This window comes from Mytilus edulis, chromosome 6 (assembly GCF_963676685.1).
Source record: "Mytilus edulis chromosome 6, xbMytEdul2.2, whole genome shotgun sequence".
Classification (NCBI taxonomy): Eukaryota; Metazoa; Mollusca; class Bivalvia; order Mytilida; family Mytilidae; genus Mytilus; species Mytilus edulis.
Window position 1 is genome coordinate 6802340 of NC_092349.1, and position 20750 is coordinate 6823089.

At 32.2% G+C, this 20750-nt stretch overlaps 1 protein-coding gene across 2 annotated transcripts in view; it reads left to right on the top strand.

Annotated features, from left to right (window-relative positions):
- The first annotated feature begins 4035 nt into the window (after nt 1-4035).
- Nucleotides 4036-20750, top strand: part of LOC139527033 (clustered mitochondria protein homolog) — a 34463-nt gene continuing 17748 nt past the window's right edge. For both annotated transcript variants that reach the window (XR_011665244.1, XM_071322280.1), the window contains exons 1-16: nt 4036-4341; nt 9449-9696; nt 12036-12207; nt 12615-12758; nt 13287-13399; nt 13770-13839; nt 14167-14251; nt 14887-14965; nt 15170-15320; nt 17118-17254; nt 17514-17605; nt 18101-18203; nt 18565-18685; nt 18979-19070; nt 19380-19420; nt 19936-19990. Coding sequence is in view for 1 of the 2 variants with exons in the window: in XM_071322280.1 (XP_071178381.1) it covers nt 4236-4341; nt 9449-9696; nt 12036-12207; nt 12615-12758; nt 13287-13399; nt 13770-13839; nt 14167-14251; nt 14887-14965; nt 15170-15320; nt 17118-17254; nt 17514-17605; nt 18101-18203; nt 18565-18685; nt 18979-19070; nt 19380-19420; nt 19936-19990 (1809 nt within the window). In the remaining variant the exon portion in view is untranslated. The remainder of the gene's footprint in view (nt 4342-9448; nt 9697-12035; nt 12208-12614; nt 12759-13286; nt 13400-13769; nt 13840-14166; nt 14252-14886; nt 14966-15169; nt 15321-17117; nt 17255-17513; nt 17606-18100; nt 18204-18564; nt 18686-18978; nt 19071-19379; nt 19421-19935; nt 19991-20750) is intronic.

Genomic DNA, 20750 nt, shown 5'->3' on the forward strand with positions numbered 1-20750 from the left:
ACTAAGGAACGACATCAAAAGTTCAATGCAGGATAGAAAAAAAACTTAATTCAAATAGTTTTTTCACTGACCCCAACCCTCCCCCCTCTTAACTTAATGTGGGAAAAAAATTATTGACCAATATGGATAAATGTAAAATCGATTTTGGATAAACTAAACTTTCAGCAATTTTCAGTGTCTATATATGCAGAAGTGTCACTGAGCCTAGAGGACAAAGATTAAAGTTACTTAAAGCTTAAAAGTATGAAATATGTTCAGTTTATCGGTCTCAATTAATATCATTTTACATTTAATAATATTCAGTTGCTTATATTTAGTATACTTTCTCGGCACAGCTGGGCCGCGTTCAGTATCGTAGCAGCTACATAGTGCTACGTAGATTTTGACTATTGAACGTGTAGCTATAGACTAGTTGTTACATAGATATTGATAGCCGCTATTGAACTCAACCCTGATAATCGATATCGATACGTAGCAGCTTGACGGTTTCCTCACAAGAGAGAAAAAAAACAGTATCGTGCATTTGAATGTTTGGACTTTTTGCAAAGGTTTCTTTCCGACAGCAATAACATGAAACTTGTCTGGATTGTCTTCCTTTTGTTTATCTTGAACCAGTCAATAAAGACTCGAACTTTAGATTCCACCACGTATATAATTAAATCGCAATCTGAACTGATGAAAGACAAGGTTTTATAATCAGCATAACTATATATAGAACTCACACAGTAAAAAATATCATTTATGAAAACAATAAATAACAGAGGGCTTAAAATTAAACCTTGGGTGTATATCTTTCTAGAAGTCAGCTTAATTGCTCAGAACATAAGTGACCCTAGCTGATATGTTATTTTCTGTTAGAAAGTTAAAGAATGCGAGAGGGACATTTAATGTACAAATACACCATAAGTTAATGAGGGGGGATAGGACCTTTATCGGGACTCCGGGATCGGGTGTTTTTAAGCTCGGGATTTCGGGATTGACCCTTTCGGGATCCGGGAATCGTTTTTTTCGGATTTCGGGACATCGGGATTTACTTTATTTAAATTCGGGACCTCGGGAATTCGTTTTTTTAAGTCCGGGATTTCGGGATCAGGACCCCTCCTATCCCCCCTCGTTAATGATTTGTTCAGTAAAATGTCAGGAGGTAAATAATCAAATGCATTTGAAAGGTCAATAAGTACAGCTACAATAAATGTTGTTTTATTTTTATCCAATCTTATTGATTTTTATCTAAAGCTGGATGCTAGTCTTCAAGTATAATCTGAGCAGTGTAGTCAGACATTCACGAACCTTTCTAAAAGCATATATATATATGGATGTGATGTCGAATAAAAGATGTTATACAACTGTAAGCATCATTAATTTTTTTTTTTAATTCAAAAATTTCTCTGCTGCCTGTATTTATCTCAATTTTTATCTTTTTTATTTTTAAACTGAAAATACAGCAGATATTTTCTATATACAGCATTCTTATGTTCTAGTATACAGTTTTGTTTAGGGGCCAATTAAAGCACGCCTCCGGACGCTGAATCATGTCACTGTATTAAAGACCCATTGATGGTCCTTGGCTGTTTTCTGCTCTTCAGACGTGGTTGTTGTCTTTTTGAACTTCGACATTCCCCTTTTTAATTCTCAATGTCGTTCCTCAATTTCCTATGAATGTGTGGGAAAAGTTTGTCTCTGGCTTCGAGATTTCAGTGGTGCATGTTCATTCAAAACATTAATAAATTTATTAATCTTCTTCAAACTATTTCAGGCAATGTATATATGTCTTCCTGGCTCAGCGCTCTTTTTCCCTCCGATTCTATAAATTTCAATTTTACTGACATAATTTTCAAAACTCACTATTTGAAATAGTTTGAAGAAGCCCAATCAACTTGAAACTAAGTACACGTATGTGATCTTCCTAGTTCTACGTGCTCCCTTTAATATGATTATTCTAATTCTAATTCCAAATTGGAGTTTTTATCTCAATCTCACGTTCAACTGTTGTTTTTTTTTCTCACAATTTAGTCAATATTGTGTTGGGGGGCGGGCGAGGTCCAACCATTAGTGCACATTCAAATGCATTGATAAAAAAAAAACTAGCCGGGGGTTCCAATCCCTCACCCTCCCCCCTTTTGGATCCATCACTGATGAACGTAATACCAGGAAAGTAATTTGGACTAAATATATTTAGAGAAAGTGTTATTTTGTTTTTTTCTATAAAAGGTCCTGGTAAGACAACACGTTCTGAAACAATACATTGATTGATTGGTTAATTAGTGTTTAACGCTACTTTCATCACTAATTATTGTGCTTTTTCGTGGTGGTCAATTTTTATAAATAGAGGAAGCCAGAGAACACCACCAACCTTCCAATCGTACACAACGTCAAGGGGTTTTTAATCAGACTGCCGGTTAGGAAAACTACTTGAACAATTCGAGTAAATTGAGATGGGAGTCCGAACGCACCTGCCACATGCGAGATTTGAATTAAAAAAAAATAATAATACAGATGAGAACACAACTGAAATAGCCCGCGTAATACAACAGCAATTAACAAATTCAAAAACACACATAAGTCAACTGACATGTCAACCATCGAATAACGTGTTCCCGGGCTTTGGACATACATAAGAAACAGGTGTGTTGATATATTTGTTGGCACAGATCCTTCCTTCTAATTGAACATAGGTGTAGAAAAAAACAAAACAAAAAACAACAAAGTGTTAAATTAAGTCATTGCAGAATTATGCAAATGATTGTAAAACTGTGCACCTGAACGAAATCATTTTAGAACTGTGTAAATAATTGTAAATCTGTGCACTTCTGACTCATGTAAATCATTCAAGGATTTGTACTATACAAATCCTTGAATCATTGCAGAATTGTGAAAAACAAATAATTGTAAAACTGTGCATGCACTTTAATAGAGGCATTACACTAATTGTGCATGTAAAAAAGAAATACAAAACTGGAAATATAGCTCCTCAACGGGAGAAATCCGTTTGCGCCAAAAATGCGTCCTTTTGCGTCACAACTTTTTTTTCCAATGCATGCCACGTTTGCGCCACATGTTTTAAAATTACATGGTATCATTTGCGCCAAAAATAAAACATACGATTGCGCCAATTAGAAGAAAAATGACTTCCCTACTCCTTTATTCGGACTTGGAACCGGCAGTTTACAAGGCAAATGTTTCCTTTTCTGAAACACATCTTCCTTTTACTACTGCTGCATGGGTAATTCCCAATTGAATATATGTAGTAGCTTGTAACTTCACTTTACTGTCCAAAAACACAAAATTAAAGGTTGAAATGCATAAAACAGTTCATAATAATTCCTAATAATAACAAAGCCTATACGCATGGTGGGTCCAAAACACTGTGTAATCAACATATGTGACTAAAACATGATCAGCAAAAACTTCTATTTTTTTCTCTATTGGTATATCTTTATTAAATATTCAGCAAAGCAATTAGTATTATTCTCTCTCTGTACACGGACTGTCTGATGCATTTCAAGTCATTTCTCTCCACATGCTCATCTTCATAGTGAAATATCGGCCGAACATATGATACTTTTTAAGCCCAAAAATGAGAATAAAATATATCAGTCATTAATATTTATGATAGATATGTGTACAAGTGAATTGGCGCAAATGAGTTCCGAATATTGGCGCAATTGATACATTTGAAAAACAAAATTTGGCGCAAATGATACCCCTGAAAAACAGTAATTGGCGCAAAAGGACTGCTGCCTCTTCAACGATCCTCAGCTGTATTATCAGAAGACTATACATCCGTGCTCAAGTATTCGGCTTTAAACGTTTATGATGAAGGTAAATCCAGAAAAGTATTTCGGGCACATTCAATTATAACATGTTGTTTTCATTTTTTGTTCTTATTTTGTATTTTCATATTTTTTTCCCCGTTTTAACTTTTCCTAGGAGTTCGGTATTTTTTTACTTTTTTTTAACCCTGATAAAACCCCATATCGAACCCCAATAAAACTGCATACTCTATAAACAGGATATTAATCTTGAATTATCCTTGTAAACGGATTTCATCATATCTACAGATCAACAGCAATTTACAAAATAATAGTCTTTATCATCTTTATGTATATGCATTTGTGTGATGTAATACAATTTTGTTGATTTCAAAGTCACCTTTTAATTTAGAGATTACAAGTTCCAAATATAGAACACAGTTGCTACTGAACACACGTGTTGAGTTGTAAAATCGTAGTTTGATGGCTGGAATATCTGATGTTACGGATGGAGAAAATAATGTTGATAGTGCTCAAGAAAGAAAGAAAGTAACGGAATTAAAAAAAGAAAGAGTCATTAACGGACACGGTAAGCAAATCGCAATATTAACAGTTGAAATTGAGAAGTGACATCAAGGGCAGACGACGCATGTGTAAAACGTTTCATTTATTGACGATTTGCATTTAAAAACACTCACAGCAAGTTCTGTTTCTTAATATTGCTAAGATCTGTTCTTTGTGCTATCTTTTTATTGGTACTACTTCTGCATTGACAACTCAAACATTGGAACCGAATGTCAGAAAGTTGCTTCCCCCTTTTTATGAGCATTATGAAACTTTTTTTTATGTAATTTCTAAAGTCAGTCGAAAGATTCCGGCATTAAGGTCTACAGTATTGAAATTTTAAATTGTTTAGAATTGTTTACACATGCAAAACACAATTTATTGCAGTAGACATTCATTGTTTTGTGTGGTTATGTTCAAGGTCGTAAGGGTCGAAAACTATTTACTCCCCACTGGTGACCCCATTTCCATAAACAGCTGATAACCTAGGTCAATAAATCTGTAGCTTTAATTTAATGCTGGAGAAACAACATTGTGGTCAATTTGTTTATTTTATTCATAAAACATTTATTAGATACAGTGATGTAATAATTGCAACATTTTTCATTGATGAAAAAATATTTTTAATGATGAAATTTACCATGTGCTTTCAAAAGAGTTGGGGTCTCCATTGGGTTGTTTATTTTACAAAAACAAATAAATAGACTTGTGTGTTTTTAACATTAAATACTTGAAATAATGCAATACAATTATTCCAGACAAGAAATTACACAATGTGCAACATATTTGTTTATTTCATATTTGTCAATGTTGCACTATTATGCAACTGTCAGTGAGTGTCAACATTGTGGTTGTTTATAATGATTGAAAGGGAGGTTTGAGATCATAAAAAAACCCAACTATAACCTCAGTTGTTGAGTTTTTTCATGTTTATATATTAAAAGTAGGGAGATTTAATATGATTGCAAATTTATGAGAGTTGAGACCAACAGACACAGATGTTAAAACAATTACAGGGTACTGATCATGAATGGGCACTTAACTTGTTGATTGTTTCTTTCCCAGTGAGTATTTCATAGCCTTGTCTTGTGACAATTTTGAGTTTGATGATTAACTGTATGTTGCCCTCCATTTTTGTGTTTGGGTTGCTGTCTTGTGTAATTATTGTCTTAAAAATCTGATTTTGGTAGTTTGGTAGTTGGTCAGTTTATTTTTGTAAAGTCAAGTTGTGGTTGAAAGTCACATTTGTACTCTTAGATTGCTAGCCAAGGGTTTTGATCCACTCTTCATCACCCTGGGAAGATTAAGTCAGAACTTATATAGGTTAGTGCCATCTAGCGACAGAAAGAATTCACGACCACATCTACCATTTAGTGCTGTAAAACCAGGTTCAATCCACCATTTTCTACATTTGAAAATGTCTGTACCAAGTCAGGAATATGACAGTTGTTGTCCATTCGTTTGATGTGTTTTGTCATTTGATTTTGCCATGTGATTAGGGACTTCCCGATTGAATTTTCCTCAAAGTTCAGTATTTTTGTGATTTTACTTTCTACTACATCATACATTGTAATTCACCAGTGATATATAGTACTTTTTAAAATACTCTTTAGTTTAGAGGTGTAAAAAGTCTGTATCCAGTGTACAAATTGTGTGAAGCAGAAAAAAGCATATAACATTTATGTTAATATTCCTACATTTGTATTCATGAGGAGCAAGCCTTCATGTAAATCTTCAATTTTAGGAAGAACTTTCAAAGTATCGCAAATGTCTTGGGGAGGGGGGGAGGGTATAGAAGTGTTGAACATTATGTGACAATTGTTTTACATTTTCCACATTTCCACATGATCATCTTTAAGGCACTTATTGATTGGATGCAGCAACTAACAACTGGCTCTAAAAAAAATTATTACCTTCTGGATCCCAAAATCAAACTTAACCTGCAAAGGATGACTGGGAGCGACACAGATCCTTAATCTTGGCTAGCGAAGATGACAAGTACCGTGGTAAAATTGAGAATAGAAATGGGGAATATGTCAAAGAGACAACAACCCGACCAAAGAGCAGAAAACAGCAATGGGCACACAAGGGTCTTCAACACAGCAAGAAATTCTGCCCCCGAATAGACTTTAATCTCTGCATCGTTGAGACACTAATACGTATTTGCTTGACAATTTGCCTGCTTCATATAAAGCAAGTATGCTAGATAACTTCATAAAAATGAGTCTAATGATAAAACTTGTAATTGTATGATGTCATTATATACCATGTACCAAATTTCAACATCACTTGTATGACGATGGACTACTATTTTGAACTCGAAACATTTATTTGCTATATATAACTGTCATTAATCTGTTTCAATAACCCTGGAAAGGTTAGAACGTTGCTTGATCATGTTGACTGCTTACTGGACATTCAGTTTAGTGAAAAATAACAACTTACTTGCCTGATAAATTTCACCAAAGAAATTTTTAATTATGTAATAAAAAATGTTTTAATGTTTAATTATACATTTGATGATTGAAGAATGTGATTTAACTTGTCAGACAAGCATTTTATTGGTTTTGACTAATTGGACAAGTGTCCCAAACTCTGAACCTTTGAGAGGTTGAAAATGGTGACAGCTGGGTACAAATGTACTTGTATACTAGATATATTCTGTATTAACTTTAGACACAATTCATACATGCACTTGAAAAAACTGAAAGCAAAGATAAGTGCTTTTATTGTTCTTTTATATCAGTGAGGATGATTTTCCAGCATTATCCGTCTTCAACAGTTTATTTGCAGTCATATTGACTATAATGATTTGATGATATATAATATACAGATATAGGAACAATCATCTTTAGAATATTTGGGAAAGCTGTCAGTATTATATATTGAAACAGATTTCTCTTGAAACTTGAACAGACCATTATTGATAAATAAACAGGAAATCAAATGTCTTGATGTTTTGTACATGTTGATGGATTGCTGTCTCACTGTCAGACAACCCCATCATGTCCTGTTAAAAACAGTCATTTATACATCTTATTTATTACACCTTCAAGGATTTTGTATCTTTAACATTGATGGGACTTAGACGAAACTTTAGCATGTTTAGAGCAGTCATTTTTTCACTGGTTGGTATCAAATATTTCAGTTCATCCTCCTCGACCCCTTCATTTGGACCCTCATGCTAAGAACACTTGGAGAACTTATAAAGATACCGTTAAAAATCACAAGGTTACTTCACATGCTTTAAATTCAAGCAGACCAAAATAGAACTTGAAAAACGACATCAAATGTTTTTGTACCCGCTTTATTATCTTACATTGTTTCTAAATTAATTTATTGTTTGTTTCCCTAATCCAGACCCTGTCAAGCTAGGTGTGGGTAGGTAGGTAGGGAAACTATTTTATTTTTTCCTAAAAGCTGGAACAATATTGGTCAATCCAGCAAGTTTGCAAATTGGAAATGAATAAAATAATATTTGACTTAGTTTTGACAATAAAATTTTGTGGGTCGGACCTTTTTTGAAGGTTGGTCGGATTGGGGAATCAAACAATAATTAATTTTAGGCCTAATATCTTACATTGAAGAACACACCTGTTGTTACTTAGTATATTGTATTTCATTTAAAACGCTATAAAGTATTCACATGATGGCCAGTTAATTACAGGTGTGAAGCTCACAATACAATATTATACAAAAGATTTAATGGGACAATTAAGTTATCGGTGGAATGTAACGGTTTTTCAAAATATGGTCATTGTTTAATGTAACGAGCCAGACACAGAAGTTCGGTGGTAAAATTTGTCGCTTGTGATTTTAGAGATGATCCCACAAGATAGGTGATGAATTAATTGTTTTCTTGTGAAACTTGACAATTTTGTTTTTGTTTGTACGATTTGTGTCATAGAAATTGTAACATGTTATCTGATTTTTTTGTAACATTGTAGATTTTTTTCATGATTTGAATTCTTCTTTTTGTGTTTTTTTTTTTTTTTTTAAATGAATTTTTATACAATTTTTCTGAGTCACTCAAAACTTAAAAAAGTTGAATGCACTATTGATTAATTGTACAACAGGATATTTACATATTAAACTTTGAAGGATGCAAATTATGGTTGATCAAATTTGTGTAAATTTCCGTAAAAATGAAAATAAACTTTTAACTAGTTATTTCTTTTCATTGTATTATTACAGAAAATATTTGATAGGATGTACTTTTGTTACTTCAAGTGACCACGTTTTAGATTTGAAAATGATATTGGAATATTTCATACAAGTAACGAGGACTGCCAAGTTAAAATTTTATCCAGTTTCTCCAATGTAATTTTGTACACTGAAAATAGGATATGATTGTAAATATCATGTTTTTCTGTCCTTGCTAATACATAAACTTGGCAGCAACAGTGTTAAAATAAAATAATTTAGAAAACATGCAGAATAGGCCAAAAGGGCAAATATTTTTGGCCATGACACCTTGGCTCTACTTTCTTGCATCTTTCACTGACATTTTATGTCCTGCCTAAGCAAGAAGGGTTTAGCATGTTTTCCAGTCTGTTTATCTGTTCTATATCTCCCCAATTCATACTTGTTTGATTTATTAAAAACGAAAACCCAATGGATCCCTTGCAACTTTTTTCTGAACCAGTTTAAAGGTCCATTATGTGGCTTGTTTTAAGGTCTAAGTGTGTTATGGTCTTTTTTTACCCCAAATATTAAATATACATGTTGAGAAATTTGTACAAATAAAAACAATGACATTTACATCTCAAAGTGACCAAAATATATGTTTTTGTGAAATTTAATGAACTCTCCAGGAGTTACGACCACAAGGGTGACTGGTGAATAGAAATATTGTTCCGTTGGTCTTCGTCTGACCAGCAATAAAACTCTGGCAAAAGTGGGGCTTCTCTGACTGCTGGATGTACAAGTACATGAAGTACAGTCAATGAATGACCTGTCGTGTCCTGTCACAATGGGGACCTTTTAAAAAAATCATTTCTTTTTAGGAGATTTTCATGCTTTCACTATGTGTAGAACAAGGTAATTGGTTTTGAATACAGTCTTTCTTTAAGTGCTTTCAACCTCTTTGATTTTTACCGACCGTCTATATATATTGGTCTTTACTATTGTAGGAGATACAATGGACAGTGATCAGGCTCCAAGTAGTCCTGTGATGAACGGACTGAGTGATGAGTCCACTTCATCGTCCTCATCAGGAGACGAGAGCCCAGTCAAAGAGAAAGAAGAAAAAACAGACAAAGATGCAGAGGATGATGCAAAGAAAGAAGAAAAGGAAGAACAAGAGATGGTTCTGATTCAAGATACAGGATTTAATGTCAAAATAGTTGTCCCTGGGATGAGCGAAAGCATAGAATTACCAGTGAGTATTCATGGTTTAAGGTTTGATATTAAAATTATTTTTAGATTTTTTTCTGACAATTTGTTATTGAAGTTGGCAGACATTTTACTGATACTAACTAGAAGAGAGTCTGATGAAAATGATCAATTTAATTTTAGCATAAATTTAATGAAGTAAAAAGCAAAAATAGAAGGGAAAGGACCCTATGAAATATATTTTGTCAGGTCTCATTGGTTTTTAATACCACTGGGCAAGGGCCTACTTAGAAAGAAAATTCTATTTAGGCCCAAAAAAAGGTATGTGTGTTAACTGTCACATGCTGATAAAAAAAACGGGGTAGGTAGGTAGGGATTTAATACATTTAGTCTATGGGAGCAACATTGTGACTTAATAAAAAAAAATGTCAAAAAACTTTAGGGTAGGGGATAAAAATAAGGGTAGGTAGGGGTACAGTAAACGCATATACTTATACATCATTCCGACTAACAGATTGACACAACAGATGTAAATTAAAAAGAAATAAACTAGTGTACTTGTGAATACAAATTTTAATACAGGTAAAACCAAAGGAAATAAATTCCAAGGATTACTCTGATATGCAATAATAAATTACCAACTATTTTGTCCAGACGCACATGTAAGCCAGTAAGGTCATATCTTTTAAAAAAAAGATTAACATAAAATATAAGAACCACCAGCTAAACTTGATATTTAGTTATTCTCGTTTAATCCAGATTAACTTGAGGTCACATGTTTTAATTCCGATTTTTTTTTCTTCATTTGATTCAAGCATTTATCTATGAAATACAGCTCTTTACTTTTTAGTCTATTATGGTACATCAAACATTTTTTATTAAATACACAGTGATGTTAAGTCGATGATTTTAGGTATTATGGGATACCCTGCCGTGTAAGCCCTCTTTATAAATAAAGAGGAATGACGTTCAATAAGATGCTTAGTGAGAATAATATGTCACGTCAGGATCCTGGGTCATTATTTGATATCAAAAGTACTTATTATGCAATTGTTTATTTAACCAAATTAAACTTTTAAAATGTGATTCACTACACTGGAAAAAAAATGACATAATTTTATTAAAAAAAATAGATCAGATGGGCCCAATCAAATTATTTGCATTCTGTTATTTAAATTCATTAATATTTTTTAATACCATTTTAAAATTTGTATTTCATTTATTCAGTAACATTAAGACATATAGCTGAGTGCTCTTTGAGTAAAATGCAATACTGTGGATATATTGTTATTCATGGGACACCAATTTTTTTGTGGATAGATTTAAAACAATTGAAATGCTGAACAAAGTACATTGACACATTTTCTCTATGCTTGTATGCATACTTTTGCAAAATTATGAAATCAAATTTCCATGAAAGTACTTTTTTTTAACCACAAAAAAATGGTATCCATGAAAATAAATGCATCCACATGTTAGTTTCCTTAAATTTGTAAAGTATCAACCTTATTTAGTACATGTAGTTTTCGTCATTTTACTAGCATGACTAGTCACTTCATACAAAAGTGTGATGTGACCTCTTGGGGATTGGTGTTTACCTGTTATAGGTAATGACCCTAACAAAGTATTATGTGAAGTTGATGTTATCAGTCTGATCAATCATTTTACTGATAACTATGTTTAGTTAACCTATGCACTCTTTTTGATGAAAGCAAAGAAAAGTGTTATGAGAAGTTTTCTCATTTGTAACTAGGTACAATGTAGCTTGTTTGCTCTATGCACTTAAAAATATTTTAAAAATGTATTTTTAATCAGATCAGATGTTAAGAAGAAAAATTCTTTGTGTTGAAATGCTATAGAGAAATTTAAATGCAGGCCAAAGAAAATATGTGCATTAAATAAAGCATTCCTACTACAAAATGTAGGCCTAGATATTCTATTTTTGTGTTTTTGCTTTATTGTCTCATTGACATAAGTCCAGGCACTCTGACTTCTTCTATTAGACCACCATAAAAAAGCACAATAGTACTGAAAGTAGTCAAAAAGAATTCTGTCTGCACCAAAAACTTTTACAACGACTAGTCCGAAGACCAATATTGACATTTTTCTTATTGGGCCAAAAACATTACTAGTCCGAATGAAATTTTACTAGTCTGGGGCATCGGACTAGAAGCTAACCGTGCAGACTGAAATTTGAATTTGTAAATACTCTTTTTTTTTAACAGTGGAACAGCCCAGTTGTAATTAGTTCTCTGTAGTTATTAACAAATCATAAAAATATTTGATGAATAAAATTAATACTATCTCCCTGGTTTCCTTTAAATGGAATGGTCCTATTAAGTTTCTTTCTGTAAATTATGCTGACTTGACGGTTTTATTTTCTAGGTGAGTTCTATGGAGCTGGTACAAGAAATCCACCAAGTTCTTATGGACAGGGAAGATACTTGTCACAGAACATGTTTCTCGATACAGCTCGATGGAACCACGCTAGATAATTTTGCTGAACTGAAAAGTATTGAAAGTTTGAAGGAAGGATCCATCATTAAAGTTGTTGAAGGTATAAAAAAAAAAAAATATTTTTTGTGCTTCAGTTTTTTTAGCAAGATATTTTTTTGGTGTGATGAAAATAAGTTCAGTAATAGTGATGATTTACATTGATCAATTTTGAGGCATGTTAAAGTTTTAATGAGTTAAAGAAAAAAGTTGAAATGTATGTAACGTCTCATTGGCACTCATACCACATCTTTTTATATTTATGTATGTCAAATTTTGATTTTCTTCATGAAATTTAAGACAATTTTCTGATTATCACCAGCTTTCCTTTTATTAATGTTTTAGCAAGTTCTATATAGTTTGTTTTAATGTGCATAAGTGGAAATGTGTGTTGTCTCAAAAATATTCTAGTAATTGAAATCCTACTTCTTACATGTAATAAATGGCTTATTTTAACCTTTTAACTTTTAGAGCCATACACAGTAAGAGAAGCCAGAATCCATGTCCGGCATATTAGAGATCTGCTGAAATCTATAGACCCAGCTGATGCTTACAATGGTGTAGACTGTAACTCCATGTCCTTCTTAAATGTGGTCACATCTGGGGACATTCTAGGTAAGGAGATTACATCTGTCAAAATAGAAATAGCTTAATGTTTCTTAAAGATTGTACCCCAGGGGTTTTCTAAGAGAATTGCACTTTGATAGTTTAAAAAATAACTGGGTGGAACAATTTATCTCTTTAATGATATTTAACTGATATTCGATTTATAAGAAATATCTTATTAAAAGAAAGAAATAACACTATTTAGTTTTTGAAATGTAATATTTTGAGGATGTAAATTCTTAGAAAATATCTCTAGTTTAATTTTCATAGAGCAAAATGGTCCGTAAAACAGACGTAAAATCAAAAATAAAATGAATTAATTCGCACAACATGCACAAGGGTTTTAAAGTCCGCAGTTACCATAACAGAAAAAAACATGTAGAATTGATATATACAAATTAACAAACTTCACTTTAGTACTATTTCAGATAAAAATAAGATTTAAGTGAGACTTTTTAAATTAAAAAAAAAACATGCACGAAAAGTAATGAAAAATATTTTCAAACTATGACCAGATTGTAACTGTCTTGTTTTCAGATAAGAAAAGAACAAAGCCAGAATCCATTGACTGTACGCCACCAGATTTTATCATGCCAAATAGTAAAGAGAGGCCCCTGTTACCTCTACATCCTAATATCAAGGAACTTAAGGTTAGATACTTCCTACATGATTAATTATTTTTGTCTATATACTTGTCTTTTGTTCTCAAATTATTTATAGTTAAAAGCATTCATATTGACTTTTGTGTAGTAAAAAAAAGAAGCAAAACACACAAAAACCCCTGAAGTTGCCTCATGACAGTTTCCTTGGTCCAAGACTTTTACACAAGAACTGAAAGTAGATACATTGATGATTATTCAATAAGGTTGCCTAAAATTGCTGATATTTAAACTTTGATGGATAGTTGTCTCATTGGCAATCATGCCATATCCCCCTATTATGTTATTATTGTAAAGAAAGGGGAAATAACTCGTAAGAAAATCACTAATATAACAATATTTTTAATTAATTTGTTTTCAGGGTCCACAGTGTATTAAAGTATTGACTTACAGTGGATGGAATCCACCACCAGGCAACAGAAAAATGCATGGTAAGTTATATTTCTGTCTGATATCACAATAGTGTTTGTTGGTGATTTTAAGTTCAAGAGGACCTACTGCAATTCTCCTCCTTTGTAAGTCTGTTTATCTGTTTCATTTTAAATGAGTCTGGTCTCATGGAGCAAAGGGGATAAATGAAGTACCATGCATGAGACATCATGGGTTAAATAGTTAATTTTGAATTATATATAGTATTATTAAACATAAGTAAGAAAAAAGCAGATGTTTTACTAAGACACGATAAGTGAAACTGAACTTCCAATTTTATTTTTATTTGCATTTAATAAGTTCCAATGTTTTTTGTTTTTTTATTTCAGGTGATTTGTTGTATTTATATGTTCTCACATTAGAAGAAAAAAAGTACCACATAACTGCATCCACTCGAGGATTTTATGTAAATCAGTAAGTAATTGACAATCACGGGTTGTGAGTTTTAATGGCACAATTAATATTTTACCCTTTATAGCTTATCTTTTGTTATATGGGATTGACAAGTAAATCTGTTATCTTAATTTACATTTTTTACTGGTGAAAAATCACACTGTTTAGTGAGAAAATTGGAAAACTATAACACATGGTGCTGTTTCATTGATTGATTTTGGCTGTTTAAAGTGCAGATATTTCATATAATAGAACTACAAACGATATCAAATTCATTGATTTTTAATTATTTTCATTGTTATTATTCAAACGATGTTAGTATTTATGGTTTTATGTGTTCAAACGTTGATTTTATGGCCTTTAACAATGAACAGTTACAGTCTAGAGACCGGCCCTTTTTGAAGATTCTTTTATTATTGACTAATTTTTAGTGAGTGAAGTTTCGGAAGTATGATAACTATATTCCCAGTAAACCTATCTGATTTAGTAAGAGCCTATGACAATGATGTCAACATCTGATTTTATCCATAATAAAACTTCAACAACTACTTATCAATCTCCATAGAAATTGTAATTGGAATTGTGAAAAAATATTATTAAATTTGGTCTATTTTTATATGATTTAAAATGCTTAGTCTGAATTCTCAATATTTCAGATCTACAGAAGATGAATTTAATCCAAGATCAGCTCAACAGAAATATTTATCACATTCTCTCATAGATCTCCTTAGTCAGGTAGGAGCAAATATTTAGTCTTAATTACTTTTATTTTATTTAGCAAATTTTTGCATTAAAGTTTACACTATATTTGAAATGTTGAGTATATCATGCAATCTGTGTTCCCATAATCTATCGTTAAAATAATAAAAAAATGATAATTACTGGTAAATTCATGATATATATATAAGCAATAAAGCATTCTCTGCATTGTATTTTCAGATTAGTCCAGCTTTCAAAAAGAATTTCAATGTATTGTTAAAGAAGAGGGCCAATAAACATCCATTTGAAAGAATGACAACACCATACCAAGTGTATAGTTGGATGGCTCCTATGCCTGAACATAGTGTAGATTATATCAGGGCTGAAGATGGTTTGTATTATTAGTTAATTCCATCCATATTTAAGGACCTACCATTTGTATACAAAAAAAACAAAAAACATAAACACAAACTAAAACAAAACCGATGGACAGAATACTGTACCGTAGATACTCGCCTATTAGTCGATCCGACTATAAGTCGGATGCCCTTTTCAGCTCCAAATTCTGAGGATTTAGTCTTGACCCTCGTATAAGTCGGACAAAATTTGGACATTTTTTTTGCAGCTGACAGTTACTGAACGCCGGTAAAACCAATGCAAATCCAGGAATTACATTCATTTTCTGCATGAATGTTTGTTTGGTTTGAATTTATTTGATGTTGATTATGATAATTTATATAGCTGTTAATAATAAAAAAAGTATGTATTCCTGTTTTTTTGTTCACTGTTTGATTACAGATTAGCCATGTGTTGTTTACGTAATGCATCAATGATTTTGTAGGGTATGACTAACAACCTATTGTTTTAGAAAAGCGAACATAAACCAATATGAACCTGAATTTTTTTTTAAAGTCAATCAATATTTTTCACAGCACACATAACTCAGTGTTAAAGGAGCATGTACACTTCATAATTCTTATTATATTGTGATGATTAAAGGATTAAAAAAATTAAGTGAAGCCAATCAACTTTATATTAAAATAACTCCCAACTCATTAGTGTCATCTGTTCACCTATCACTGATATTTTCACACCTTTAGTGAATACAACTCTTTGTCTCTTAATTAGGGGCTATCAATGGATTATGTTGGCTTGCCAATCAATTTTGTAATCTTTGTGTTTACCTGAGACATTTTAATGAATAATATTTTGATCTTGGGAATGAATATTAAAATTATTTTTGATTATTGTATGATTTATAAGTATTGAATTGATACCATGATATCACAATAATGACACAATAACTCCGCTGAATACATCCTTTTACATATAGTTGGTACATTGTTATCTCGTTTTCATTTTTGGTTCTTGGTTATTTCTTTTGGGTTTATGCACAAACCATTTGACCATGAAAATCAATACACAAACCGGAAACAGTCGGAAATTCAACACAAATAATTTGACAGAAAAGGGTTAACAGAGAACAAATAAAACATAAAGACAGTATTGTAGTCATTTATTTTCAACCAAAACTTTTAATTTAAGGATTTATGTAGGTTTGGCAATCACCGACGTAGTTTTGACCAGGAAATTCACTCCTGACCACTTTTCTCGAGCTTGGATTTTCCCTCTGGTCGCTGGATCTCGCTTATAAGTCGGTACCCCTCTCTGGATTCTGAATTTTACTCCCAAACTTCCGACTTATAAGCGAGTATCTACGGTAATTGAAACCAAATGAAAATGCATACATAAACAAATATTCAAGGAATCTACAAAAGAACTATTGTTTTTTCCTGTTAGTACAAATTAATTTTAGGGAACTGTTATAATTAATTTACAATGATATTATTAATCATCTATACATTAACAAAGAACAAATCCGGAGTTAGATAAAAAGAAATCAAAACTTAAGTTGTTAAAATCTTTATCATTGTCTCTAATTTTCAAAGAAATAGGAGACATAGTTAAAACGTGGACCGCGTAGAGGACCCAAAAATTAACTGGTACACTAGAAAAAATTTCCACATTACTGCTTTCTTAATATGGAAGAGGGGTAACAGGAGAATTTATTTGTACTAGTACAAATTAAGGAAAAAATTTATTTGTGTACCTGTTATTTGTACAACATTTGGCAGATTGCAGATTTGTACTATTGCATGCATCTAATGATTATGTACATTATTTACAGCATTCTCCACAAGGTTAGGATATGAAGAACATATTCCTGGTCAAACCAGAGATTGGAATGAAGAAATACAAACAACTAGAGAACTGCCACGGAAAACACTTCCAGAAAGGCTGATACGAGAAAGAGCAATATTTAAGGTTAGTACACCGCAAACCCAATATTGTTCATTTAATGCTTAGAAACAAATCCTTTTATATCGGTAACCATTATTTTATCCATCTAATGCTTTGGGAACCACTTTGTAAATGAAGAGGCATCCATAAATTGTTTGTTTTTACACAAGTTTAGAAAAATAAATATTTCAATACATTATTTGTTGATCAAACTTTACTGGAAAACTACTTTAATGATTCATATCTAAACGTCTTTCATAAATATATGTTGTTTATATTTTAGGTTCACAGTGACTTTGTTGGTGCTGCCACCAGAGGTGCTACAGCTGTTATAGATGGTAATGTCATGGCAATTAATCCTGGGGAAGAGGCAAAGTAAGTCCTGATAGATATTGAATTGGCATTAAAGTCAAGAACAGATTTTTATTTTTATTTGTTCAGATGAAATATTGGGTGTCAATGGCAAAGAGCTTTTACAGCTTTGATTGTATGGGGAGTCAGTTGTCACTTATTATTTCAAAGGTTATGATTATTTCAGGATTGTCTGTCCGAACAATAATAAGAAAAATAGAGAGAAAAAAATTGTGCATGAAAGAATAGAAAAAAGTGCAACCCAAGTTTTATTTTAATATGTGAAGGGATGGTGTAATTGTTGTAAAGTTTAAAATCCTAGATCAAATGTCGAACAAATAAACATCATGAATACAGTATTTTGTAATTTCTTGACATAATAAATTGAAATTTTATTAACCTCTTACCAAGTATTGATACTTTTATTTAACAGCAGTCAAATTTGTTCTTCATTTCATATGTATGAAATCCAATTGATTGCTTGCATACTTGTTTACCGTTGTAATTTCTACATTTCAGAATGCAGATGTTTATCTGGAACAACATTTTCTTCAGTCTTGGATTTGATGTCAGAGATCATTACAAAGATTTTGGTGGTGATGCTGCTGCATATACAGCCCCTGTATGTATACATTTATATATATAACTTTAACAATGATATAAATGATTATAATGTATTGCATGTTAAGTTTTATGTATGATATAAATCACAGGTCAATTTTTTTTCTGACCAACTGAATAGGGAATGCTGCTGAAAATTGGGTTGGGGCCCCTAAAACTTTTATGAAAATGACCATAGTGCTTTCATTAATCTCATATTGTGACTGGTTGAGCCTGACTAGTCAGAAAATGTTTGTCTTATTCCCTCCAACTATATAATTTACTTATTTTCAAAAGTGAACATAAACACTTTATTATAATGTGGTTCCTATTAATAGAAAATAATGTGTAAATTTAAATTTCTATTGATTGATATTTTTCAGGGTAATGACTTGCAGGGAGTAAGAGCTTACTTCAGTGTTGATAATGAAGGACTTTACACCCTGGGAACTGTTGTTGTGGACTACAGAGGTTACAGGGTCACTGCTCAGAGTATTATTCCAGGTAGTTATTCCCCTGAGTGTAATTGTGTGCTACATCTAGCTCTTTTTAACAGAAATGTTTAGCTGTGTTTGAGGTAATTCACAAAAATATTTTGAGTGTTTGATTTTATATACCTATCAATTTTCAGGGACAAACCCTATGATCACACTTAATTGAGGTACAGGTTATAATTCAAGGAAGATATTTCCCAATTTTGCGAAAAATTTCAAATAACGATTTAAGAGATTTTACCAGTGTTAACATTTTTACAGAATTTAGAAGTTGTAAATAAAAATATTGACTCTTTTTGACAGGTATTTTAGAGCGAGAACAAGAGCAGTCTGTAGTGTATGGATCTATAGACTTTGGTAAAACTGTCGTAACCAGTGACAAATATAAAGAACTGGTAGGTATTTTTGTATTCAATCTGTGTTTGATAACGATATATTGGATTTGATCAATATTTAATTGTGGTAAATACAAATTCTGTCCTAGATCATCCTTTACAATTACAAATTATTTTTTTCTTTCAGTGTCAACTATCAAGTTTAGAATTTGTGAATATTAGTCCTGAAGATATTTCTAATTCAGCAATATTGATAAGCTGCAGTTAAATTATTAATTAACCACAGCAATTACTTGTTATTCTGTTAATTGCGTTGTTTCATTCAGATATAAAAAAAATAGCTTACAGTTTTATCTGTTCTCTTTTCAGTTGAAGAAAACATCTAGTCAATTAAAAATAAGACCTCACAAGTAAGTTTAAATTTACATTTTGTTAAAGTGAATTGATTAATGCATTATTGAATGAAAATTGTACATATATGCTAATGGTTGTATTTGCATATTGTAAGAGAAAATGTTTTAATAAAACTTGCAAAAAAAGAGTCGTAAAAACCACTTCATAATCAATAATAAATTTCAGGGCAAAACAAATGATTAAAAAAAGAAACAGCAGTGAAAAACTGAGGGCTATTCCACAAAAAAATGTATGGGGGGGGGGGGGGGGGGGGGGGGGGGGTTGGAAGGCACATTATATTAATAATACATGGGTGATGGGTATCAGAGCAACTTTTCACACTATAATGCACTATAATTTTCAAATACAATTGTCTGGGTGGCGGGTGCTGACAAAAACTGCCTTCCAACACCCCCATACATTTTTTTCTGGAATAGCCCTGATTAAAACATGAGTAGAGTTATAGTATTGCACAGTCTTGATTTGTGTTTGACTTTCTTTCATTTTAATTAACTGATTTTTGTCCTTGTAGTGTTTTGAATGAAAAGAGTGAGGCAGTAGAGTTATATTCATCACTGGAGTGCAAGGTTTGTAATTTTAGTATTAAATATAGATAGGTTGTTCCAAATACATTTCAACACATTGATACAATAGTAGGGGAAACACTGTGTATCAATCAGTGTCTTTGTCCTTCTGCAAATTGTTTTCTAGTCCTGTATCAGGTAAAATTTTTGTTTGAAAAAAGTTCAACATAAATTTGGGGCCATAACATCATCAACTTAAAATTGATCATCTTGACCCTTACCATGCGGTGACCGTCATATGACGGACGTACTCAGACCACCGTTATTTGGCTCCAATGGCGTTCCATACTTTTAGAAGTCCACTTTATGATACTTATTTTAAAAGTTATGAATGTTCCGTCAACCTGAGGCTATCCATATTCATGTTTCTTATGTATAAGTTGCATTTTGAGCACAACTACGGACTTGGAAAATTGAAATCGGCTTAAACTCGGTTTTCTGGAGGGGTGGGCTTCACATCTGACAAAGGAAGTTCAGAGGCATAAAACTTGCGATAATAGTGCAAACCCACGGCCATATAACTACTGATCGTAAGATTATTGAAATACACATAGGAAACGACTACTTCCGGTTTTGCGTCCATTTGAAGTAAAAAATCGTAAATTCCGTATTTTTGGTCCAAATGATCTTCTGAAGACTTCTGAACCAAGATCAGATTCACTCCCACCTAACAACTGTTGGGGTCAATTTGTTTACTAGGGTCCACTCTACATGCAGGCTACAGCTGGATACCTGTACCAGCATTCCTGGGTCTTCTGGGTCA